The sequence below is a fragment of the Mustela nivalis genome (genome assembly GCF_964662115.1).
Source record: "Mustela nivalis genome assembly, chromosome: 17".
NCBI lineage: Eukaryota > Metazoa > Chordata > Mammalia > Carnivora > Mustelidae > Mustela > Mustela nivalis.
Genome location: NC_139036.1, coordinates 28478237 through 28505769, shown reverse-complemented (window position 1 = coordinate 28505769; position 27533 = coordinate 28478237). Strand labels below are relative to the sequence as shown.

The 27533-nt window shown below is 35.3% G+C and overlaps 1 protein-coding gene across 3 annotated transcripts in view; it reads left to right on the top strand.

Moving 5' to 3' along the window:
* Window positions 1-26859, top strand: part of BRIP1 (BRCA1 interacting DNA helicase 1) — a 189525-nt gene extending 162666 nt beyond the window's left edge. For all 3 annotated transcript variants that reach the window (XM_082705892.1, XM_082705891.1, XM_082705893.1), the window contains 3 exons: window positions 19099-19181; window positions 21674-22000; window positions 25571-26859. In XM_082705892.1, the coding sequence (XP_082562018.1) occupies window positions 19099-19181; window positions 21674-22000; window positions 25571-26262 (1102 nt within the window). In that variant the 3' untranslated portion in view covers window positions 26263-26859. The remainder of the gene's footprint in view (window positions 1-19098; window positions 19182-21673; window positions 22001-25570) is intronic.
* Window positions 26860-27533: the final 674 nt, after the last annotated feature.

The following is a 27533-nucleotide window of genomic DNA, read 5'->3' as shown; positions in this document are numbered from 1 at the left end:
TGAAAGCTGAAAAGAATCAGTGGAATAAATGAAACCCTAAAACATCAAAATTTGCTAAAGTTCAAAGAAGATTTATGATTGATCAAGGAATGTCACACAGAAGAGGTACTTAGTAAATGTTTATAGAAGTTCACAACCAAACAGTAAAAATTTTATCCTGTGAACATCAAAAATTAGATAATGATTTTATGCATATAAAGCAAACCATTCAAGAGAAGTTTTGGGGGCACCTGGGTGGCTCAGTTCGTTGAAGATCTGACTCTTGGTTTCAGCTCAGGTCATGAACTCAGGGTTGTGAGGTCAAGCCCTACTTAAGGCTCTGTGCTCAGTGAGAAGTCAGTTTGAGATTCTCCCCCACCATAGTCTCTCCCCCTATGCACACACTCTGTCTCTCTTACTCTCAAATAAATAAATAAATATTTTAAAAAATAAATTTTTTTGAAAATTTTGAAAAGCTGAAGTATTAATGCCACTAATAATAACATTTAGTTATAATATTTATTTTCCTAAGGATTCTGGCCCATTAAGATTTGTCTTTTGTGGAATTAGTTATTGAATCACCATTTTTAAACATAATTTTCATGTTGTAGATCATAGCATTTAATTTATAAAACTTGAATCCTTAGACTTTTAATAATCTAATATTTTATATTCTCTATTCATGAAATTGTAATTAGTTAAGACCATGTAATAATTTTTTCCTGTGAGGCTGTAAGGTACTCATATAATCAAAATAAAAGAACACAGGTTAAGAATAAATTCATGAAAACATGACCATTTGACATATTTTCAATTCAGCCAGAAGACCCATACCTAACTGTAATCTGACCTAACCAAATCCAGAATTTAAATTTTTCTCATGTCTTTTTTACTCACATTAGCCTATTTACACATAAACATTAGATCACATTTGAGTTCAGATTTACAGATAGCTAATGACATAGGACTACAACAGCTGGATTTAAGTCCCAGAACACATCACCCACTCCCTTCCCCATCATTTAAAAAGGATATTCTGCAGGTGTTTCCCTTCAAATTGAATGATTCTGTTCTATGGTTAATCTACTGATATGTTAAGCTGCTGCCCTTCTCTGCCTAGAAATTTCATTGGTACTTGGCATCAAGTAGCACTATAAATTGTTCTTTTTTTAAAAAAAAAGATTTTATTTATTTATTTATTTGACACAGAGAGAGAGATCACAAGTAGGCAGAGAGGCAGGCATAGAGAGAGAGGGAAGCAGGCTCCCTGCTGAGCGGAGAGCCAGACTCGGGACTCTATCCCAGGACCCTGAGATCATGACCCGAGCTGAAGGCAGAGGCTTAACCCACGGAGCCACCCAGGCACTTTATAAATTTTTCTTGAAGCATTTCACTGCTTACTTGGTGCCTCCCTATTGATGACCTATTTTGTGTTCTTGTTTTTTTATTTTAATATTCAGCAGATAGTTTCTAGGGGAGCCTGAATATTATTTAAAATTCTTAACTTTTAGTCACTGTACTTAATTTCAGGACAGAAAATATTCTTAAGATTTTATTTATTTATTTGACATAGAAAGAGAGAGCGAGCACAAGCAGGGGTAATGGCAGACAGAGGGAGAGCAAGAAGCAGGCCCCCCACTGGACAGGGAGACCTGAGCAGGGAGCCCAATGTGGGAGTCAGTCCCGGGACCCTGGGATCATGACTTGAGCCAAAGGCAGACACTTACCCAACGAAGCCACCCAGGCGTCCCGAAGCAAAAATATATTTATATCCTACTTTGTCATTTATAAACATTTTCTACATATATTAAACAGATTGTAAAAGATGGAATTACTTATCTAACAGCATATAACTACTAAATGGGCCTTTTTATCTTGACCCCACGTACTTTCAAAACTTCAAGACCTGCTTTTTCATCATTAGAGCCTACCATTATCCCCTAACGCTCTCACTGTTAAACATGAAACATCTTACTGTTAAACATACCATATCCTTTTACTACTTTCTTGCTTTGGCATACAAGCTATCAGACAATTAATTTGGCAAGTTTACCAATCAAAACCTAGTCAAAGGTCATGTCCTTTATGAAGATTTCTTTTTCCTATTCCAACTACTTATTTACTCCTTAGGAGACCTATAGTAATTTATACATTCTCTCTCTTACACATATATCTCATTGTATTGTAATAACGTGTTTATATGTCTGTCTCCTTCCCTAAACATGTATTTTACATTCTCAGCAACCAATTATACCTCAGCTTGGGGCTTGGATGCTCAGTAAATACTTGTTGAATTCATGAAAAATGGTGGTGAGTTTGATGCTTTCACCACTATACCATGTTAGTCAGAGAGCATCTAGAGCTTCAAAACATAGTTTTCTAGAATTTCATAAAAAACGTGTTTGTAACATTTAATATATAATACTGTAGTTTTCATATTTTATTATTAATTTGAAAACTGATAGCCCAACTGTCATTGTATTGATTTTCAGGGAAACAGTATCAACAAGTAGCAACTTTTTATTTCAAAGAAATACTCATTTAAAAATTAGAAATCAAGTTTTACATCACTTGATAAAACTCATAATATGTATTGATTGACCTAAAAGGTACTTATAATCAGGCACTCTTCTTACAAGGGATAAGTCTAGAAGGTCTAAACTAAGCAGAAACAAATTGAGGTTTTGGGTTTTTTTTTTTTTTTTTTAATTTTTTTTTTAAGCCCACATGGGACTGTTAGAGTATTTGAAGTAATATAAGTCCATGAAATGTAATAACAGCCTTTGGGAATGTACCAGATGGTTTTGTGACCAGGTTACAACTGCACTATGAGTTTCCTAACAGGTCTGCTTTACTGAAAGTATAATCTTTGTCTCAAGTGGACATAATTCATTTGAACAAGGCAGAATGAAAACAATGGAAAAAAGAAAAGGTGAAATTCTTTTCTCTGAACTGTTTTGATAATTTAAATGCCTTTCTACTATAGAACATTTAAACATAAACCAAAATGGAATAAAAAATAGAGTGGCACCCCAACTTTCCATTAATTTTCAATACTGGTTTATAATATTGGCACTATCCATCTTCCTATCCTGACTAATTTTGTGGTCTGATGCCTTAGAACCTATGAGTTACTTTAAAATAATATCAACAAAATGTCATATAAAATTTAGATTGTTTTAAATCTCTAGAAAAATCATACATTTGTATTCATCTTCACCCCACTCAAAATTCCATGAAGCTAAAGAAATAAAAATGATAAAATTGCCAAAACTACAAAGTTAAAAAGAATGGGAGAGGGGACACTAACAGCTGAGATGTCAGCAAATTTTGAATACCAGAGAACAGATGAATGATTGAGTGACTTAGCAGGCAAAAGAAAACTTGTGAAAGCCAACAAAATTCTTCAGATTCAGGCATGGAAAAACAGGACGTTGGGGCATTCTAAAGTATCATTTAAAGTAGGATTATCACAAAAGAATTGACTGCAAGTAACTATAAGTAGACAAGTCCCTCCCCCACTCAAATTTACTCTGGAAAGATTTTATTAGAGAGTTTACATATTCTTCAACTCCAGGCATAGCTAAGGATGTATTAAAGATGGGGGTTAAGGAAAGTCTGTTTATGGAATGTGAGAACTCTACCCCCCTTTTCTTCTCAGCTCTGAATAGGCTTATAATCAATTTTATGTCTCTGAGCCAGGAAAGTACAGTATTCCTATCTAGGGATGTTAATGACCTCGTGAGTAAAGACCTAAAGATACTAAAGATAGTAGCAAAGTGGTCCTGTTCCTACCAAAGTACCTTCCTCTGGCAAAGCTTCCCTGTATGTAAGCCACATCTGTGTAGCCTGAGCTATCAACATTTTAAAACTTTACTCTTACATAAGTGTAAAGAGTGATCACCAGATAATCAAAAGAAGTCTGTAACATAAAAAATACAGATCAAAACAACAAAATTATACCAACAAAACAAAAATAGGGTGGAAGAACTTGTAGAAAACAGAAACAGTGCAATAGAACAGAGGTTGATCAAACTTTTTCTGTACAGGGGTGTACAATACTTATTTTAGGGGTTTTGGGCCATGTACAGTCTGCACCCATATTCTTCTTTATTTTTTCTTTAACCCTCTGAAAATGTGATTACCATTCCTACTTTGTAGGCTGTATAAAAACAAGATATGGACCAAATTTCCTGTGTGGGCTTAGTTAGCCAACCCATTATCCATAGAGGGTAAGATACTTCCTCCATGAAATAAGAACAGATTTATTTTAAGAAGTTTTCAGGCATTAACATGATAGCAAATTTTTAAATGTAGAATTGGGCTCAGAAGATAAAATTGAAATTTCCTCAGTCAAAACAAAACAACAAAGAGGGAAAATTTAAAGATCAGTATGCAAGAAGCAACCTCTGATAAAAAGGAGATCTACAGGAAAAGACCAGAGAAAATATAGAAGATGAAAATATAGAAGAAAAAATATGGAAGAACTTAAATAAAATAAAGAAATAATTCAAGAAAAATGCTCAGAATTGAAGGGCATAATTTCCTGTTTAAGGGGGCCCACCCAAGCACCAGTAAAGGGAGAAAAGCTACAAAGCACCTCACTGTGCAGTTTCAAAGTACCTGAGATAAAGAAAAAGCCCTGGAACGTTCCAGAGAGAAGAAAACCAGGTCTCATTACAAAAAATATGGAATCACAATTGAGAGACTCCTTAAAAAGCAACATTATGCTGAGTGAAATAAGTCAAGCAGAGAGAGTCAACTATCACATGGTTTCACTTACTTGTGGAGCATAGCAAATAACATGGAAGACAAGGGAAGATGGAGAGGAGAAAGGAGTTGAGGGAAATTGGAAGGGGAGGTGAACCATGAGAGACTATGGACTCTGAAAAACAATCTGAGGGTTTTGAAGGGGCGGGGAGTGGGAGGTTGGGGGAACCAGGTGGTGGGTATTAGGGAGGGCACGTATTGCATGGAGCACTGGGTGTGGTGCAAAACCAATGAATACTGTTACGCTGAAAAGAAATTTTAAAAAATTTTTTTAAAAAGAAGAAGAAAAGCAACATTAGCAGCTAGAAGACAGTTTTAAATTATCTTCAAATCTTTGACTTACAACTTAAATTCTGTATAATTCAAATGATCGATAAGCTGTAAGATAGAATAAAGCTTTCACTATGCAAAGGATCTAAAATATTAGGGTCATCTGGGTGGCTCAGTCAGTTAAGCATCTGCCTTCAGCTCAGGTCATGATCCCAGAGTCCTGGGATCCAGTCCCACATCAGGCTCCTTGCTCAGTGGGGAACTGGCTTCTCCCTCCACTTACCACTCCTTTGTTCATGTTCTCTCTTTCTCTCTTCCCCCCACTTCTCTGACAAATAAATAAATCTTAAAAGGGGGGGGGACCTAAAACATTAGCTTCAAATGCACACTTTCTCAGAATGCTATGGGAAGATGTGCTTCATCAAATAAGAGAAAATTCAGACAGAGGAATATCAAGGTTGCAGGAAACGAGTTCTAACCCAGAATAGAGGGAAAAAGAATTCTCAAATTAGAAAGGGAAGCTCTGGGGTGACAACTGTGGCGCAGTCCCATAGTAGTCAACCTAGATTGTTTCTTGGTTGACTGTACTGAGAATTTTTAAAGCTATGGAAAGTTTGGGAATTAATTAGTCATAGAATACACAGAAAAGCAAAAAAGCAAAGAGTTGTTAACTCTAGGACAGACCAAAAAGTCTTGTACAAGAAAGAAAATGTAAACATCGTGTACAACGTAACACCTATAAATGGTAATCCACTGAATATTGATTACACAAGAATTGTGTTATAACTATCAGGAAAATGAAAAGATGATGAGGTATTAGTGATGTCAGAGAATAAACATCTTCTATAGGAAGAATCAATACATAGTATGTAAAGGTTAAAAATCAAGCAGTAGTAGTACTAAAAGCTATTTAGAAACATGGAGGTAAATGAGTAGAACTATAATTTATTCAAGGGAATTATTTCTGAGGATTGGGAATTGGAGATAGGGTGTACATAGGTACAAGAGAAATCTGAGTTTTTTATAAAAATTGTAACTACTGTGCTATTTGATTTTTAAACTATGCTTGTGTTTTAATTAAAAATTAAAATTTGTGAAATTAAAATTATCTTTTTAAGAATAGCCATGTGGTTGGGTGCCTGGGGCCCTCAGTGTGTTAAAGCCTCTGCCTTCGGCTTGGGTCATGATCGCGGGGTCCTGAGATCTAGCCCTGAGTTGGGCTCTCTGCTCAGTGGGGAACCTGCTTCCCTTCCTCTCTCTCTGCCTACCTCTCTGCCTAATTGTGATCTCTGTCTGTCAAATAAATAAATAAAAATCTTAAAAAAAAAAGGAGGTTTCAACTCTTGATAAGAGGGAGTAAGCATACTACATACGATCTTAAAAACCTAGACAGAATGCATGAAACAACTATTTGAGTACTGTGAAAAGTAAATAGTGGCAGACAGATTTGGGAAGACTAGAATTCAAAGTACAAGTGAACTTTCTGGAGTAACTATATTAATTAACTAATTAATATTGGACAAAGTAGAGTTCAGAGCAAGGAGTATTAGTGGAGTATTAAGAATGAAAATTACAGGGATTCCTGGGTGGCTCAGTCAATTAAGCTGCTGCCTTTGGCTCAGGTCATGATCCCAGAGTCCTGGGATCCAGGCCCGTATTGGGCTCCTTGCTCAGAGGGGAGCCTGCTTCTCTCTCTGCATGCTACTCTGCCTGCTTGTGCTCTCTTTCTCTGACAAATAAATAAAATCTTTAAAAATGAAAATTATAAAGTGACGAAAGGGTCAATTTACCAATAAGATACAACAATCCTTTATGTGTATGCACAGAGCTTTAAAATATATGATGCAATAACATATCTGAACAGAGAAATAGATGAATTCACAAGTATAGTTGAAGATTTTATTTTCTCTCTCATTAGTAGAAGGAATAGACAGAAAACAAATAAAGACACAGAAGACTTGAACAATGTTATTAACCAGCTGGATTGAATTGATACTATAGTGCACTCCATGCAACAATGTTAGAATAATCATTTTTCCAGGTTCACAAGGAACATTTATCAATATACACCATATCCTGGATGATAAATTGTATGTTTATTTAAAAGAATTGAAATCCTAGTGTGTTCTCTGATCAAAATATAATTAAATTAGAAGTCAGTAACACTTGACAGAAGAAAAATGTCCAAATACTTGGAAATTAAAAACGTATATTTTTTACAGTAAATGTCTAGTAATTTAAGTTTTTTTATTTTTTTTATTTTTAAATTTAAATTGTAATTAGTTGACATACAATGTCAACTATGTTCAATGTCAATGTCAATATGTTCAATATTGGCTTCAGGAGTAGAGTTCAGAGGGTCATCATTTACAAATAAATTTGCTCATCGTAACAAGTGCCCTCCTTAATACCCATCATCCGTCTATCCCATCACCCTCATCCCTCCATCAACACTCAGTTTGTTCTCTATACTTAAGAGTCTATTGATTTATTGCCTCATCTCTCTTTTCCTGCCTCCCATATATTCATCCATTTTCTTAAATTCCACATATGAGTGAAATCATATTAAAAACCTACTTCTAGTGGCACCTGGACAGCACAGTCCAGTTGGGCATTAGACTCTTACGGTGATCTCAGCATCCTCCTGGGTTTGAGCCCTGTGTCCGACTCCACACTTAGCACAGAGTCTGCTTAAGACTCTTTCTCCATCTCCCTATGCCCCTTCCCCCTCTCTAAAACTAAGAGATAAATCTTTTTTTAAAAACTGTACTTATAAATAATCCATAGGTAAAGCAGAAAGTCTTGGGAAAATTCGAAAATATTTTGATCTAATCAAAAATTAAAATATATCTAAATAATTGGGCTGCATCTATAGCAGTGCTCAGTGGGGAATTTCTATAGTTGTTTATTTTCAAAAAGAAGAAAGGTCTCAAATCAATAAACTTCTACCTTAAGTTAGGAAAAGAAAAGCAAAATAAATATAGAGCAAACAAAAAAAGGAAATAATAAAGATAAGAGTATAAATCAATGAGTTTGAAAACAAAGGAAATCAATGAAACTAAGAATTAAAAAATTGATTTATTTTTTGTAGAAGATTTGTTTATTTGAGAGAGAGAGCAAGCACGAGTTGGAGGGGCAGAGGGAGAAGGAGAGAGAATCTCTACTTGACTCCCTGCTGAGTGCAAAGCCCAACACAGGGCTTGATCTCACGTCCCTGAAATCATGACCTGAGGTGAAACCAAGAACCTAGATGCTCAACTAACTGCACCATCCAGGTGCCCCTACCCTAAAAAAAAATTGATTTTAAAAAGTTAAATAGAGTTGATAAATCTCTAGGTTACGGACAAAAAAAGGGAAGCCACAAACTACTGATCTCTGGAATAAAAGAAATCATATTACTGTATACCCTGCAGATGTTAAAAGACAATACGGACAAAACTATACTATATGCATACATTCAACAACTTAAATGAAATAGACTAATTCCCTGAAACCCACAAAGTACCACTCACTGAAGATGAAAAAGATAAATTGAATAGTCAATTCAATTGACTTTTGGGCTCCCTGCTAAGTGGAGAGTCTGTTTCCTCCTCTTCCTCTGCCCCTCCTCATTCTCTCTCTCCCTCTCTCTCAAATAAATGAATAAAATCTTTGAAAAAAAAAATAGATGTTAGAACCCTTCCCATTTTATGAAGCCAGCACTATCTTACCAAAACTCAATGAGACAATATAAAAAACAAAAAAAGACTACAGACTAATATCTGTCAAAAACATAGGTGAAAGTATTCTTAACAACATATTAACAAATTGGGTGAGATGTGCAAAAATTATAGATTAAAGACTTCTGAAAATTCTCTAACAAAGGAATGAGAAAACAGGCTAAATAATTAGAATGAAGTTTTTCAAAACTGTAAATTAACCAGTTTACAACTTTCCAGGAAACATTTATTGATGAAAATTGCTGGCTCTTCATTAAGAACACAGTGTTGTGGGATTTTCACTTGCCCAATTCCCATTCCCTCTCTTCAAGTTCACAATGGTTTTAAATCATGGTGAAAGCCAATAATCTGCCAGCCACAGGAAGGGCTGGAACTTACTTCTTGAAAATTGTCATTTATGGAAACTGTCTGGTGATTTCCTGGAAGACCCCATTCACAAGGCTATCTTTGCATGACCTGACTAGGAGCTTACCCAGGAAATTAATTGTTTAATTTCACAGCATCCTGAGATGATGACTAAATTTGGGCCAAATAATAAGCTAACTAAACAGCCTAGTGGGAAAAACTGGGAAATGAGATATATATAGGGGGTTTTAAAAGTTCTGACATATTCCTAGACTTTAGTGGGCTATGCCTGTATGTACAATGGTGCCTATGACCACGGTGTACACATGCTCAGGAAAGACCTGAGAAGACCCTAAGTTCTCACCTCTGGTTGACCCTGAGGCTCTGTGGAAGCAGGAAGTGAAGACTATGGCAGAGTTGTTACCTGCCTGGCTGAGGATCAAAAACATGTTGGAAAACATGTGCAACGCCTCTTGGCAAATGAGAGATATACTGGTTACAAATGTTTAAGGAATCTTTGCCTAGTCATTAACTGGATACTAAGCTGATCTACCAATAGTAATACATGATAGGACACAGACTTCAAAGAATTACTTTTAGAAAGTCACAACAGCAGCAACAAAAGTCCTTGAGCAGAGGGAAGAATCTGAATTCTACAGTTGCCACATTGTATTATTTAAAATGCACTTTTCTCAACAAAAATTATGACATCTGCAAAGATGGATATTCCATACACATAAGAAGAAACAACGAATAAGAAGTGTTCCTAAGGTAGTGTAGACATTGTAGTTAGTGTATAAAGTTATTTTAAATATAGCCAAAAAACTATGAAAATGATGTCTCGCCAAATAGAATTTTTTCAAAGAAGATAGAATCAATAATAATTTTTTAAAAGAATGTAAGGGAAATTCTGGATTTGAAAATTTCAGTAACAAATGAAAAATTCATTAGAGTGACTCAGCAGCAGTTTTGAGCAGGAAGAAGAATCATTTCAGTTAAAGGTAAGTCAACTAAGATTATCCAGTGTGAGGAATAGAGAGGGAAAGAATGAAGAATAATGAACATAGCCTCAGGGACTTGTAGGACCCCATCAAGCTGCTAATTTACGCATAATGGGAGTCTTGGGTGATGAGAGAGAAATGAACAGAAAGATCAGTTGATTGAAGAAATAAAGGCTGGAAGCTTCTCAAATTTTTTTTTTAATTTTATTTATTTATTTGACAGAGAGAGATCACAAGTAGGCAGAGGCAGGCAGAGAGAGAGGAGGAAGCAATCTCCCCACTGAGCTGAAAGCCCGATGTGGGGCGTGATCCCGGGACCCTGGGATCATGACCTGAGCTGAAGGCAGAGGCTTTAACCCACTGAGCCACCCAGGCGCCCCTGGAAGCTTCCCAAATTTGATGAAAAACATTAATCTGCACATCTAAGAAAAACCAGCAGATTTGAAGTAATTTAAAATCAAAGGTATGTAGACATGTCATAATCAAACTTCTAAAAGACAAAGAGAATCTAGAAAACAGCAAGAGAAAAACAACTCTTTGTAAGACATCCTCAATAATTTTAGTATATTTCTGAAAACTATGGAGAGCAGAAGGCAATATTTAAGAAGGACTGACATATTTAAAGAAATATGTCAGAAATATTTAAAGAAAAAGACTGTCAACAAAGTGTATTATATTTAACAAAACTGTCCTTCAAAAAAGAAGGACAAAGTAAGATATTCCCAAATAAACAAAAACTGAAAGGATTAATGTCCAGAAAACGTGTCCTACCAGAAATACTACAAGGGATCCTTTTCAGGTTGAAATGAAAAAACATTACGCAGTCACATATCCATATGAAGGAATAAAGAGTATTCATAAAGGTAATTTCATAGATAAATATAAAAAAACAATATAAATGTATAGTATACTCTTTTTATCTTATTGGATATTTAAAACAGCTTGCATAAAGCTATCATTTTAAATATGCAGTGATAGGCATTGTCTTGCGGGTTCCCTAAACTATCACAGGTTCAGTAATTCACTAGGAGGAGGAATACATTCATCATACAGTTGTATGCACATAGAGGATTTATTACACTGAAAGAATATGAAGCAAAATCAGCAAAGAGAATAGGCACATGGGCAATGTCTAGGGGAAATCAGGCAAAATCTTCCAAGGCTTCTCTCTAAGTGAAGTCATATGGAACGCACTTAATTTCCCAGCAATGATTGTGGTAAAACGTGTGAGATATTGCCAATTAGGGAAGCTCATTAAAGACTCAGGACCTCGTAGGTTTTTTTGTTTGTTTTTTTAAATATTTTATTTATTTGACAAAGATCACAAGTAGGCAGAGAGGCAGGCAGAGAGAGAGAGAGAAAGAGAGGAGGATCAGGCTCCCTGCCTAGCAGAGAGCCTGATGCAGGACTTGATCCCAGGACCCTGAGATTATGACCCGAGCTGAAAGCAGAGGCTTAACCCACTGGGCCACCCAGGCGCCCTCGGTGTTTTTATTTGTGGCTGTTCAGATAGCTTCTGCCTAGTACTTCCTCAATGTCCAACCTCTTGGAAACAAAGCAAGTGCTCAACATAAATCAGTGTTGGCACAAACATTTTAAACACAGGGAGCATCTTTTATCAGTCAATGTTTGGAACCCTCCTGAAATCTAAGTTCCTAAACACCAAAATCTACCTTGTATGCAGGCCTCTGTGGGGATAAGCAGTTTGGCATGGTGTTGCCTCTTTTCTGTACAGGCATACATATAAAGAGGTAATTTATATTACATTAGTAACACAAAGATGAGGGGGGAGGAACAGAATTAGACAGGAACAACATTTTTGTATACTGTTGAAATTAAATGGGTATTAATCCATATAAAATTGTTGTAAGTTAAAGTGTTAAAGCAGCCACAAAGAAAATAACTCAAAATAATAAGAAATGAGAAGAAATTAACATGATACATAAAAATATCTATTGTGTACATGGGGTGCCAGAGTGGCTCAGCCGGCTAAGCATCTGACTCGATTTCAGCCCACGTCATGATCCCAAGATCCTGGGATGCAGCCCCATGTCAGGCTCTGTGCTCAGTGTGGAGTCTGCTTGAGGACTCTCCCTGCCCCCCAATAAATAAATAAAACTTTATTTTTTTAAATATTTATTTATTTATTTTAGAGAGAGAGAACACAAACAGGAAGGGTTGGGAGAAGGTAAAAGTATTCCAAGCAGACTGCTGAGGGCGGAACCTGACATGGGGCTCCATCTCACAACCCCGATTTTGAAAAAACATATGACCCATCTATATTCTGCTTATAAGAGAAACACTGTAGTTAAACACACAGACACACACACACATAGATTAAGGTACACAGATGGGAAAAGACTTAATATGCTAACAGTAAACAAGCAAACTAGTCAATTATACAGACACCAGACAAAATAGACTTTAAGACAAAAATTGTTAATAGAGACAATAAATGTTCCTTTTATTTATTTATTTATTTGACAGAGAGAGAGAGAGAGATATCACAAGTAGGCAGAGAGGCAGGCAGAGAGAGCGGGAAACAAGGCTACCCGCTGAGCAGAGAGCCCGATATGGAGCTCGATCCCAGGACCCTGAGAACATGACCTGAGCCGAAGGCAGAGGTTTTAACCCAAATATTCCTTTTTTAAAAAGATTTTATTTATTTGTCAGAGAGAGAGAGAAGGAAAGAGAGAGTGAGTGGCAGGCAGAGGGGAAACATGTACCCCACTGAGCAAGGAGCCAGATGCAGGACCTTGGGATCACGACCTGAGCCAAAGGTAGATGCTTAACCAACTGATCCACCTAGGCATCCTGAGACAATAAATATTCTATAATAAACTTTCACTTCATCAAGAATATGTAACATTGGGGCACCTGGGTGGCTCAGTGGGTCAGGCTCTCTGCTTAGCACTGAAAAAACATATGACCCATCTATATTCTGCTTATAAGAGAAACACTGTAGTTAAACACACAGACACACACACACATAGATTAAGGTACACAGATGGGAAAAGACTTAATATGCTAACAGTAAACAAGCCTGCCTCTCTGCCTACTTGTAATCTTTGTCAAATAAACAAATAAAATCTTAAAAAAAAAGTAACATTTAGCTGTGTAACATATACACATAAATGCAACTAACAAAAGGACCCTAAATTATATGTAGCAAAAACTGTCAGAAATAGACAATTCAGCAGTTAACTAGTTGGATACTTTGTTACCCTAGTTTCATAATAGAACAATGATAAAATCAATAAAATGTGAGTCTTCAACACTATAACCCAACAGTTATAAACCTAACATATCTATTACACTCCACCCTCCTAAGGTACATGTGGCATATTCTTCAGGATAGACTATATATTAGTTTACAAAATCAGTCTTCAATAAATTTTAAATGGCTAAAATGGTAGAAAATATCTTTTCTGATCTCAGTGGAATAAAACTGGAAATCTATAACAGACGAAAAAATGGGAAATTCCTAAGTATGTGGAAATTAAAGAGCATATTCTTAACCAGTGGATCCAAGAAGAAGTCATAAGAGAAACTAGAAAAAACCTTGTGATGAGTGAAAATGAAAACACAGTGTACCAAAATTTTGAAGATACAATGAAAACATTGCTCATAAAGAAGTTTATAGTTGTAAATGCCCATATATGTATGTGTGTGAGCGTGTGTGTGTGTGTGTGTGTGTGTGTATGTAAAATTTTTTTAAGGAAAAATCTGAAATCAGTAATCTAACCTCTTACCCTCAGGAATTGGAAAAAGAAGCGCAAGCCAAGCCCTAGGCAAGTAGATCAAAGGGATAACAGATACTAGAGTGGAAATAAAAGAGAGAGAATAGAATATTCAGCAGAAAAAAATAAGGATAACAGAAGTTAGTTCTTTAAGAAGATAAGGAAAATTGACAACCTTTAACTAGACTGACCAAGAGAAAATACCAAAGGGAACTTAAATTACTAAATTTAGGAATGAAGAGGGGATGTTGCTACCAACCTGATAGAAATATAAAGCATTATAAGAGAATGCCTTCAACAATTGCATGACAGCAAATTACATAAATTAGGATGGACAAATTCATAGAAAAATACAAGCTACTGAAACTAACACACAAGAAAAAGATCTGAATATATCTATAAAAAGTAAAGAGATAGAAGAATTAGTAATCAGAAAATTTCCCACAAAGAAAAGCTCAGGACTAAATGTCTTCACTGGTGAGTTCTAGCAAATGTTAAAAGAAGAGTTAATACCAGTCCTTTACAAACTTAAGAAAAATAGAAGGGCAAGCATGTATCATCATATTCTATGAGGCCAGTATTGCCTGTTACCAAAACCAATCAAAGACATCACAAGAAAGGAAAACTACGTGGCATATCTCTTATGGGTGTAGATGCAAAAATCCTCAACAGAAAAGCAGAAAATTGAATCCAGCAACTTACTAAAAGATTATACACAAAGACAATCCCACACAAGTGGGGTTATCCTGGGATTGCAAGGTTGGTTCAACATCCAACCAATTTTGTTGTTCCAACTCAAATCAATCAAAGTAATATGCCATATTAGTAGAATAAAATACAAAAACCACACAATCTCAAGAGGAGAAAAAAGCATTTGACAATATCTAATATGTTTTCATGATAAAACACTCAAGATAGTAGAAATAGAAGGGTATCTCTTACAAACTTACAGTGAACATCTTAATGGCTTAAGACTGAAACTTTGCCCTGATGTGTTTGATAACAAGATAAGGATGTCCACTCTCACCACTTGTATTCAGTATTGTATTAGAGGTTCTACATGGAGCAATTAGTCAAGGGGGGAAAAAAAAGTATTTGGATTGGAAAAGAAATAATCTTAAAATTTGCAAATGACATGGTATTCTACATGGAAATCCTGTATCCATAAAATATAACTGTTAGAGCTAGTAAACAAGTACAGTAAGTTACAAGAAATATTCAGTATATAAAAATCAATCACTTTGTATACAGAGGGAATAAACATTCCAAAAATGAAATTAAGAGGTTCCATTTACATAATGTAATAGTATTATATGGTGACAAAAAGTAGCTACATTTGGCATAAGCATAGTATAACATATAGACTTGTTAAATCACTATGTTGTAAACCTGAAACTAATGTAAAGCTGTGTATCAACTATATTTCAATAAAAATAAATTTAAAATTTTTCATTTGCAATAGCATCAAGAAGAATAAGTTACTTAGGAGTAATTTTAACAAAAGAAATGCAAGATTTATACACTAAAAGCTATAAAACATTGTTGAAAGAAAATTTTAAATAAATGGAAGAATTCCAGGGACTGGAAGATTTATTAAGATAATGTTTCCACAAACTGATCTGCAGAGATTTAGTGCAATCCCAAAATACCAGCCCGATTTCTTGCAGGAATTGAGAAACTGATCCTATAATTCACATGGAAATTGAAAGAAACTAAGAATAGGTACCTGGGTGGCTCAGCAGGTTAAAGCCTCTGCCTTTGGCTCGGGTCATGATCCCAGGGTCCTGGGATCGAGCCCCGCATCGGGCTCTCTGCTCACCAGTGAGCCTGCTTCCCCCTCTCTCTCTGTCAAATAAATAAATAAAATCTTTTTTTAAAATTTTATTTATTTGTTAGAGAGAGAGAGAGAGAGGAGTGAGAGCGAGCACAGGCAGACAGAGTGGCAGGCAGAGGCAGAGGGAGAAGCAGGCTCCCTGCTGAGCAAGGAGCCCAATGTGGGACTTGATCCAAGGAGGCTGGGATCATGACCTGAGCCTAAGGCAGTCGCTTAACCAACTGAGCCACCCAGGTGTCCCAATAAATAAAATCTTTTAATAAATAGATAGATAGATAGATAGATAGATAGATAAATAAATAAAAATTTTAAAAAAGAAAGAAACTAAGAATAGTCATAAGAATCTTGAAAAAGAACAAAATTGGAGAACTGGCAGTTCTCAACTTCAAACTTATTGCAATGCTACAATAATCGAGACTGTGTTGTACTGGCATTATATAGACATACAGAAAACAGGAGTAGAATCGAAGGTTCAGAAACAAACCCCCATATCTCAGTGAGTTGGTTTTTTACAAAAGTGTCAAGACAGAAGGAGGAGAAGCTGGCAGAGGAGTAGGAGAACTCTAGGTTTGTCTTGTCTCATAAACACAACTAGATAACTACCAAGTCATCTTAAATACCCCATAAATCAACCTGAACACTGACAAAACAAACTCCACAACTAAAGGGAGAGAAGAGGCCACACTGAAAAAGGTATATTGTGATCCTTGCTGTTCCCTGTGTAAGGTAAGCTCTTGCTCCAGGGCCTTTGCACTTGAATTTCTCTCAGCTAGAACACTTCCCCTTCCACATATATACACATTTCATTCCCTTACCTGTGATTCAATTGATGTTTTCTCACTGCTCAATATCACTGTGTTTAAAATTTAGCACTCCCTACCAACATTCCCTGTTCTCTTTCCCTTTTTATTTTTTTCCTTAATACTTAGTAGGGTCTCATATACTATACAATTTTCTTACTTCCTGCCATGGACTGAATTGTGCCCCCCTCAACTTCATATGTCGAAACCCTAATCTACAATATAATGCTATTTGGAGATGAGCCCTTTGGAAGATAATTAGGTTTAGATGAGGTCATACAGGTGGGGCCCTCATGATGGGATTGGTGCCCTTATAAGAAGAGATACCAGATAACTTGGTCATCTCTCTCTTCCTCTCCTTCTTCTGACCCCCACCCATGTGAGGACACAGTGAGATGGCTGGCATCTGCAAGCCAGGAGGAGAGCCTTACTGGGGAACTAAATTAGTTCACACCTCTTTCTTGTACTTTCCAGCCTCAAAAAATGTGAGGACAAAATTCCTATTGTTTAAGCAACCTCCCACCCCCAAAAATGTGCCAAGACAATTTAATAGGGAAAAAAATCTTTTTAATGGTGTTGGGATAACTGGATATCCACATGCAAAAGAATGAAGGTAATCAATCCCCTTCTTCACACCATATACAAAAGTTAATTCAAAATGGGTCAAAGACTAACAAGGCATATATCTTCTTGTCTTGGACTAGGCAGTGGTTTCTTAAATCTGACATCAATAGCACAACTAAAAAAATTAGATAAATTGGGCTTTGTCAAAGTTAAAACTTTTGTTCTTTGAAGAACACTACTAAAAAATGGAAAAGAATTCGTGCACAGGAGGAAATATTTGCAAAAAGTGTGTCTGATAAGGGTTTAGTTTCCAGAATATATAAAGAACTCTTATAAGTCCACCATAAGAAGACAAACAATACAGTTTAAAAGTGGACCAATAATTTGAATAAGCATTGCTCCAAGAGAGATACACAAGTGGCCAGAGTGTGCACATGAAAAGATGCCCAGTATCACCATTTATTAGAGAAATGCAAATTAAAGCCACAGTAAAATGATACTTCAGACTTCTTAGAGTACATATAATGAAAAAGATGGATAATAACAAGGGTTGGTGGGGGCATGGAGAAATAGGAAATCTCACACAAAGCTTATAGAAATGTTTAATTGTGCAAGTGCTCCAGGAAAAAAGTGCATGGCAGCTCCTCAAAAAGTTAAACATTGAATTCTTTACAACCCATCAATTCCACTTCTAGTTGGTTGGATTCATATGAGAATTTGTACCCAAATGTTCATAGTGGCATTATTCATAATACTCAAAAGGTGGAAACAGCCCAAATGCACATTAACTTATGAATGGATAAATATGATGAATATTATTCAGCTGTAAAAAGGAATGAAGTACTGATACACAGTAGAAGTAGCCTTGAAAGCATCGTGCTAAATGAAAGAAGCCAGACACAATATGCCATATGTTGCATAATTCCAGTTATATGAAATTTCCAAAATAGGCTTATTAAAGAGACAGCAAATGTATTCATGATTGCCAGAGAATAAGGGGAATAGTTGGATAATTGGGAGTGACTAGTGAACACTGGGATTCTTTTGGTAACATAAAAATATGTGATGGATAGTGTACAATTTGGTGATTTTTAGTACATTTACAAAGTTGTGCAACCTACACAACTTTGTACTAAAAATCACCAAATTGTACACTTTTTTTAAATTTATTTTTTATTTATTTTCAGCATAACAGTATTCATTATTTCTGTACCACACCCAGTGCTCCATGCAATCCGTGCCCTCTCTAATACCCACCACCTGGTTCCCCCAACCTCCCACCTCCCCACCAGTTAAAACCCCTCAGATTGTTTTTCAGAGTCCATAGTCTCTCATGGTTCACCTCCCCTTCCAATTTCTCCCAACTCCCTTCTCCTAACTCCCCATGTCCACCACGCTATTTGTTATGCTCCACAAATAAGTGAAACCCTATGATAATTGACTCTCTCTGCTTGACTTATTTCACTCAACATAATCTCCTCCAGTCCCGTCCATGTTGCTACAAAAGTTGGGTATTCATCCTTTCTGATGGAGGCATAATACCCCATATGTACACTTTTTTTTTTTAGTAATTTTTTAAGATTTATTTATTATTTTAGAGAAAGAGCATGGGGAGGAGGGGCAGAAGGAGAGGGAGGTCTCAAGAGAGAAGATCCCAGGCAGATTTCCCACTGAGTACAGAGCCTGTTGCAGGGCTCAATCTCACAACCCTGAGATTATGACCTGAGCTGAAATCAAGAGTCGGACACTTAATCAACTGAGCTACCCAGGCACCCCTTGAATAATTTTTAAAATTAAAAAATATTTTAGCAAACCAAATCCAATAATCCACAAAAAGAATAATGCACCATAACAACATAGGTGATCTTAGGAGTGAAGGAGGGAGAAAGACTCTCAAGCAGACTTCACACTGAGGTAGGGCCTGGTGTGGTGTTCGATCTCACAACCCTGAGATCACGAGCTAAGATGAAACCAAGAGCCAGACGCTTAAATCAACTATTACACCCAGCCACTCTGTTGGCTTTTATTTTCAAAGTCATTTTTATTTGATTATTCTCCCCCCTTTTTTTTTAATAGGTGTATTCGACACAAAAATGATTGGGGAGCTCTTATTCTAGTGGATGATCGCTTCAGGAGTAATCCCAGTCGATATATATCTGGTAAGAGTTGCAGCTGGGCTTAGAGTAAGAATTAATAACAATCTTTGGTATTTAATAACTGCGAGTTTTAAAGAAAAATTTTGGACAGGATTTGAATTATTAGATCAAATATGGAAAAATTCATATTGATGGGAAATCTAGCATTTAATACTTATCTATTTAAAAAAATCTTTATAGAGGAGTTGGTTAACATATACTAACATATCAGTTAGTATCCTTTAATTTCATAGAATGTGGGATTTAATTAAGTAACAGAATAATAATTTATTTAGCATTATCAGGGAAAAGGCTATTCGCAGGAATTTTCCAAAAAATAAATTTTTACATTTAAGCACGTAAGCACATTTCCTTTGGCTGCTTAGGATTCTTTATCCTTTCATTCTAGATTATACTGAAGTTTGTTGATTGTTTAGAAATGCTTCAGCTGTTCTACAGTTCATGTTAGTCAGAGCGAGTATTTTATAAAAGAAAAAAAAGTACCACTGTAGGCCTCAAGATGAAGTAGATGGTCATTTTTTCCCCACTCAGATGAACACATATTATATGCCTATAGTTTTTATCCAGCAGTCACACCATCTCTTTAGAGTCAATACCAGGAATTGATCTGTTATTAAAGAACTGTTGGAAATACTTGCATCTTTATTATCTTTAGAGCTAAGAAGTTCAAACCATACTATGATAAAGAGATACAAAATTTTAAGTTTCTTTCAGATTAGCTACCTGTGGGTATGGACTCTTTCTATTTCAGAGCCTAATATTTGGCTTGGTATTAAAATATATCCACCTGGATTAAAGCATTCTTTTCTCCCCTTTCCATGTAAAGCAAGCTTAGGTCCAGACATGTAACTAAAAGCAAAATGTTAAGTGCTATGTTTAGTCAGCAGGTGGAGCTCAGATTCTTTGAGTTTTCAAAAGCAACCTGACATTTTACACAAAAAAGCTTTCTTTGATTACAGAAAGTTCCAAACATGAAAGAAATGACTATAATACTAAAATTCTTCAATTTTAGAAAGTTTCATGTTTAATCAGTATAATTATTTTCCCCAAGCAAACAAAAATAACTTTAAGGGAAATGCTTATTCAAAATGTTCTTCTAGGCACACCTGGCTGTTCAGTAGACAGAACGTACGATTCTTGATCTTGGGGTTGTAACTTCAAGCTCCATGTTGGGTGTAGAGATCACTTAAAAATAAAATCTTCAAAAAATTAAGATGTTCTTCTTGTCAACTGTAGTTCAACTAAAAAAATGCAAAGTTTGAAAACAAGTTTTTTTTATTTTAAAATCTTGAAGTTAAATTTTTCCCTGATGGTTCAGATTTTCTGAGAGATTTTTTTTTTTTAGGATTTTATTTTTAAGTAGTCTCCACACCCAACGTGGAGCTAGAACTTACAACCCCAAGATCAAGTCGTATGCCCCTACTGAGCCAGTCAGGCGCCCCTGAGAGATTTTTTAAATTAAGAATTTTTCATTATTTCTGTATGATTTTTATTCATTTTTTCTGAGATTCATAAAAATGTGAACTCTTCTTATCTAGACAATAATAGCACAATGACATACAAATTCCTTTTGAAGGCTAGTCTTTGTTTAAATTCAATTTGTATTAACTAAAGAACTCAATTCAACTTACATTAAATATAGAAAAGCTCCATTAAAATAAAAGCAAAGGAATGTATTTGAAATGAATGTATCGTGACTTAAAGCCCTATCTTATTTTTCTTTTAACTTAAAATACAGTAGTGACTTTTTAAACTACTTCAGAAGATGATGATCATTTTAGTAACACCAGAAGAGAATATTTATTTTCATCTAAAAGTCCAGATACCTGATTTTGAATTTCATTCTGAAATGAAACAAAACACCTTATACTTTCAACATGGTTCAGGGTTGTACAGTTTTCACATGTTACAGGTCAGATCACATCCGTTACAACTTGATTATTTATATAATAAAAAATAATTATATAATAAAATTTCAAACAGGACACAGTTTGTCCCTAATAACATTGTTATTCCTTTCATTCCTAGGATAGTTTAAGACATATTTGGAATTGAGGGAAAAGGGCAACAAAAAAAACCTATGGGACTGGCATCTTGAATTTATTTTCATGGAAGAAATCAAAGTTGGAATGAAAGACTATGTTATTTACAACTTCTAATTTTCCTAAAATTAAAATGTAAGCAATATTTGTGGGGAATTATGATGAAATTAAAATTTGCCTTATTTCCCCAGTTATTCTAAACAGATGATAATATATTTCTCTCTTTCCAGTCTACTCCCACTGCCTCTTCCCTCCCTCCAGTTGATAATCAGTGTATATAAAGAAAAGCGTTACTCATACATGAGCATAGTGTACATGTGAAGTTGTTTAGGCAGGAAAAATATTGAGAATCATTCTATATACCCTAGATTCATGTGGATTACTTCATTAGAAAAATTATCTAAGTGTATTCTTAATATGTAATATCTTCCTTGGGTTTATTTTTTCCCTTAGGACTTTCTAAATGGGTACGGCAGCAGATTCAGCACCATTCAACTTTTGAGAGTGCACTGGAGTCCTTGGCTGAATTTTCCAAAAAACACCAAAAGGTCATTGATGTATCCAGAGAGGACAGAAAGTTTATACAGGACAATGAGTCTACACTTGAAGTGACCTGTTTGAAGGACAGTAGTTTAACTTACTTATCAGAAGTAACAAGTCCTCTAGCACCAGAAAATCCTAGGAAAGATGAAGCAAAAGCACGTGTCCATGAACACCAGCGTCATAAAATAACTAAAAGTCCATCTCTACCAAGAGGCATCATCTCTAGAAAGGAAGGAGGTTTGAAAAGTTTTGCCTATTTACATTTGATAGAGAAGTCTTTTGTTATATCTAGTGAAAAGATAGAAATGATATTTAATTTGCTATAGATTAATTTCCTTAAACATATTGGTCTGAAATAGGTATTATCATAAAATAATGAAATAGTGTGGTATATTGGGATAGGAACACACTTTTAACAAGAGACCTAAGCATAGGGGTGCCTGGGTGGCTCAGTGGGTTAAAGCTCTGCTTTCAGCTCAGCTCATGATCTCAGGGTCCTGGGATCGAGCCCCACATTAGGCTCTCTGCTCAGCAGGGAGCCTGCTTTCCCCTCTCTCTCTGCCTGCTTCTCTGCCTATTTGTGATCTCTGTCAAATAAATAAATAAAATCTTAAAAAAAAAAAAAAAGAGAGAGAGAGACCTAAGCATGTTTTCCATTTACCAGGTTTGCCACTACCTAGCTTTGTGACAATGAGCAAGTCACTTAACTTTCTTGAATCTTAATAGAAAAAAGGAATCTCTGTATACCTGTCCCTCAAGCTGGACTGTAACGATCTAATAAGATGATAAATATCATAGCATGGTAAAATACTGTATAAATGGTACATGTTTTCCTAAAGGCTATATCAAAAGTTGGTCTAATCTATAGATACTTCTCTTATGTGAATTTCTTAGTTTAGAGGAGTGAGAGTCATATATTCTAAATTATAATTTTTTTTTTTTTTTTATATGTAAGAGGGGTGCCTGGGTAGCTCAGTTGGTTGAACATCCAACTCTTGATTTTGGCTCAGGTCATGATCTCAGGATCATGAGATCCAGCCCCACTTAGGGCTCTATGCTCAGCAAGGAGTCTCCTTGAGATTCTCTCTCCCTCCCTCTGCCCTTCCCCCCTCTTGTGTGTGCACTCTCTCTCAAGTAAGTAAATAAATAAATCTTCAAATATATATATATATATATATATATATATATATATATATGAATTTAATAGTCTATGTCAGAGATTAGCAAACTGTGGCTTATGTACCAAATTTGGCCATCTGTTTTTTGTGAATCAAGTTTAATGGCACATAGTCACATCCATTCAGTTATATATAGTACACAACAGCAGAGTTTAGTCATAGTATGTTTTTGCACTCAAACAGCATAATTGAGTACATACATACATACCTCAGAGATATTGTGAGTTTGGTTCTAGACCACCACAATAAAGCAAATATCACAATAAAGCAATTCAAATGAATTTTTTGGTTTCATAGTGCATATAAAAGTTGTGTTTACATTATATTATAGTCTCTTAAGTGTGTAATAACATCATGTCTTAAAAAATAATGTATAATATAAAATACCCCAATTTAAAAATATTTTGTTGCAAAAAAAATACACTAACCACCTGAGGTTTCAACATATCATAATCTTTTTGCTGGTGGAAGGTCATGCCTCATAGTTAATGGCTGCTAACTGATCAGGGTGGTGTTTGCTGAAGGCTAGGGTAGATGTCAAAATCTCTTTTAAAAAGACCCCAGTGAAGTTTGCCACATCAATTGACTCTTCCTTTAAAGAATGATCTCTCTATAGCTTGAAACTATTTTATTCAAAAGTAGAACTTCTTTCAAAATGGAGCCAGTCCTCTCAAATGCTGCTGCTACTTTATGAACTGTTTATGTAATATTCTAAATTCTTTGTAGTCATTTCAACAATTTTCAGAGCATCTTCACTGGGAGTAGATTTTATCTCAAGAAACCACTTTTCTTTGCTCATGTATAAGAAGCAGTTCCTCTTCCATTGAAGTTGTTTTATGAGATGGCAGAAATTCAATCACATTTGCAAGCTTCCCTACTAATTCTCTTGCTGTTTCTACTGCATCTCTACTGAAGTCTTGAATCACTCAAAGTCACTCACCGGGTGGCTTCCAAACTCCTCTTAATGTTAATATTTTGACCTCTTCCCATGAATCATGAGTGTTCTTACTGGCATTGGGAATGGTGAATCCTCTCCAGAAGGTTTTCAAAATTTTTTTTTGCCTAGATTCATCAAAGGAATCCTATCTGTGGCATTTGTTGCCTTACAAAAATGTATTCTCTCTCTTTCTTTTTAAAGATTTATTTATTTATTTTAAAGAGAGAACATGAGCAGGAGGAGCAGAGGGAGAAAGGGAGACTCCCAAGCAGATTCTGTGTTGAGCACAGAGCCCAGTGTAGCGCTTGATCTCTTGACCCTGAGATTATGAGCTGAGCTGAAACCAAGAGTCAGACACTTAAACTGACTGTGCCACCCAGGTGCCCCCCAAAAATATATTTCTTAAATAATAAAACTTGAAAGTCAAAATTACTCTTTGGTCTGTTTTAGTTTCAACATGTCTTCCTCGCTAACCATATCATTTCTAACTTTTGATTTTAAGTGAGATACAAAAATAAATAAAGTGAGAGAAGTGTGACTCTTCCTTTCACTTTGACACTTAGAGGCCATTGTAGGATTATTAATTGGCCTGATTGTAATATTGTTGTGTCTCAGGAAATAGGGAGGCCTGAGGAAAGGGCAGGAGTTGGGGGAACAGCTGGTCAGTGGACCAGTCAGCATACACACATTTGTCTGTTAAGTTCACTACTTTAAATGGATGTGATTTACAATGCCCCCAAATAATTACAATAGTAACATCAAAGATCACTGATCACAGACGACCATAACAAATAAAATAATAATGAAAACTCTGAAATACTGTAAGAATTACCAAAATGTGATACAGAGATATGAAGTAAGCAAATGCTTTTAGAAAATTGTTGCTTGTAGGCTTGCTTGATTCAGGGTTGCCACAAACTCTCAATCTGTAAAAGTTGCAGTATTTGCAATCTGCAGTAAAGCAAAGTGCAATAAAAGGAGTTATACCAGTAGTGGCAACAGGTAACAATATGAGCCACAAAGCCTAAAATTTTACTGTCAGCCCAGTTGTAGACAAAGTTTGCCATACTGTCATCTATATCATTGGGTATCATTTTAATTATTTTAACTAATAAGTGATAGTTTAATATATCAAGTATTAAATAATTACTTTGTAGTATCTGGTAGTTTAAAAAAAAATGCCATAGTGAATTCAAGGCCAGAAGACTGGTAATCAGGAAACATAAGTTTTAGTTTGGGCCTGAGTACTAACCAGTTTTATAACTTTAAACAAATAATTTAGTGTTTGTGGTTGCCAGTGTCCTTTAGGGAATTAATCTAGGTTAGTTTTTCCCAGTCCTTGGTTAGTGGATTTTCAAGGCAGATTTTTATAGCGTGTTTCCTTCGTTACTCAGCCTTCTTCCTATTCCTTTTACGCCTCCTTTCTTCATTCACTTCTGAGGTCCCTGGTGTGGAATTTGATAGTTTACCATACAGCATTTTAACTTGGGCTCAGAATCACTGGAGGCTTAGGATTCCTTTCAGAGTTCACATTTTGTGCTTTCTGTTCTAAGATGGAAGTCTTGCTACTATTGGTTGTGGGCTTTAAGTTTTGATCCAATACAGTTATGTCAGTATTTTTAATAAAAATTATGTTAATTTAATAATTATATTTGTTAGGAGCAGAAAATTAACACTCTTAAATTTTTGTAGATGATCCTGTATTATTTGAAGAGACTCCCCAGGCAGTGAAAGCAGAAAATACTGTGATTTCCAGATCTACAAGCCCAACCTTCAACAAACAGACAAAGAGAGCTAGCTGGTCTAGCTTTAATTCTTTGGGATATTACCTTACTGATGAAATTATAACTGCAGCTCCTAAGTTCAGGTTACCAGAAGACTCTGCCTCTAGTGTTTCTGCTTTTGAAACCGAAAAGGGATGTGAAACAGTTTTTCCACTCACTGATAAATGTGAGTCCTCAGCTCTGATGGTAAATGCATCATTTGGACCATGCCCTCAGTCAGAAATCACTATTTCATCAATAAAGATTGATTCTAATCTTCTTAAAAGAAATGATTCCAAACAGCTGTTCTGCCGTGAAGAAGCCCTGGATCCGGACCCTGAATTGTCTCCAGTTGGTGAAGAAGCTAAACTTTCCATCTCACATAGAGCTTCTGAAACAGAAGCAGAGGATGAATCTATCTATTTTTCACCTGAGCTTTATGATCCTATGGATACAAATGAAGAAAAGAATGAACTAGTTGAAAGTGATAGAGACAATAGATTGGCTAATCATTCAAATTGCATTTTAGTTGAGGATCTTTTTGAAATTAAAACTATGAAAGGAGTGGATTCAGTCCAAGAAATGAAAGCTGAGGATTGCACAGACACAAAGTTGAATTGACTCATGCATATCACAGAAAGTAAAATCCGTAACATTGGTAATAATGTAAAAACAACTCATAAACAAATTGGAACGGAGAAAACTTGTGAAACAGATATAAAGAAATTTAAACAGTCTCCTTCCAAAAATAAAGGTGTGTTCCATGGTGTTAGGTAGTAATACTTAACTGTAACGCTATAAAAATATATTGTCATGCTTATATTAAATGCTAACATAAATGACAATTTCTACTTTGGATAAATGGTATAGGGTTTTTTTTTTATTTTAAAAATATCTTTCACTATCTTTGGTATTAGAGGTTTTTTAGAAGTCTTTCTTTATGTTCAGAATGTAAATTTTATTGTTTCTGAGTTTTGATAAAGTGATTCATACAAAATATTTTCCTTTAACAAGTTTTCTTTACCTATATACAATTTAAAGTTAATCTGAAAGATACGTAGTTTCCTTTAAATTTCACATAAATATTTGTATTTTGTAGTTCTTTTCATTTATTTTCATACTGATACATAAAAATGAATAGCAGTCTAACCAGTCACACTTTAGGCATGTTTCACTATATATTTACCTCAAATCAATATATAATTTTTAGAAATCAAAGTTTTCTTCAAGAGTTTATTCCTGTATTAAACTGCCTACTTGTAAGCAATTAAGAATTAAGAAGAAAACTGATTTTTTTACATTGTTTTACATTTTTCTGTTTTTGATGAACCAAAGTCAAGCACATGTTAAGCAAATTATGTAAAGTTACAAAATGCCAAATGAATGACTCCAGATTTTCAATTATAATTAGTTTCATCATCATTGTGGAAAAAAGTGACATGTCCTTGCATGAAGGCTATAATTATAAAACTATCAGGATAGAAAACTTCATATATAAATTTTATAAGTAGGGGCGCCTGGGTGGCTCAGTGGGTGAAGCCTCTGGTCATGATCTCAGGGTCCTGAGATCAAGCCCCGCATGGGGCTCTCTGCTCGGCAGGGAGCCTGCTTTCCCCTCTCTCTCTGCCTGTCTCTCTGACTACTTGTGATATCTCTCTCTCTCTCTCTCTCTCTCTCTCTGTTAGATAAATAAATAAAATATTTTTGTAAATAAATAAATAAATAAATTTTATAAGTTAAACCCGAACATGTAACTGCAGCCAAAAAACGTTCTTATTGCTCACTAATTTTTTGTTAATTTTGACTCTTTTTATGTATTTTTGAATGAAGCTATACTTCTGATCAAGTAATTATAGAAGATGCACTTCACTATCATCTTTCCAAAAATATAT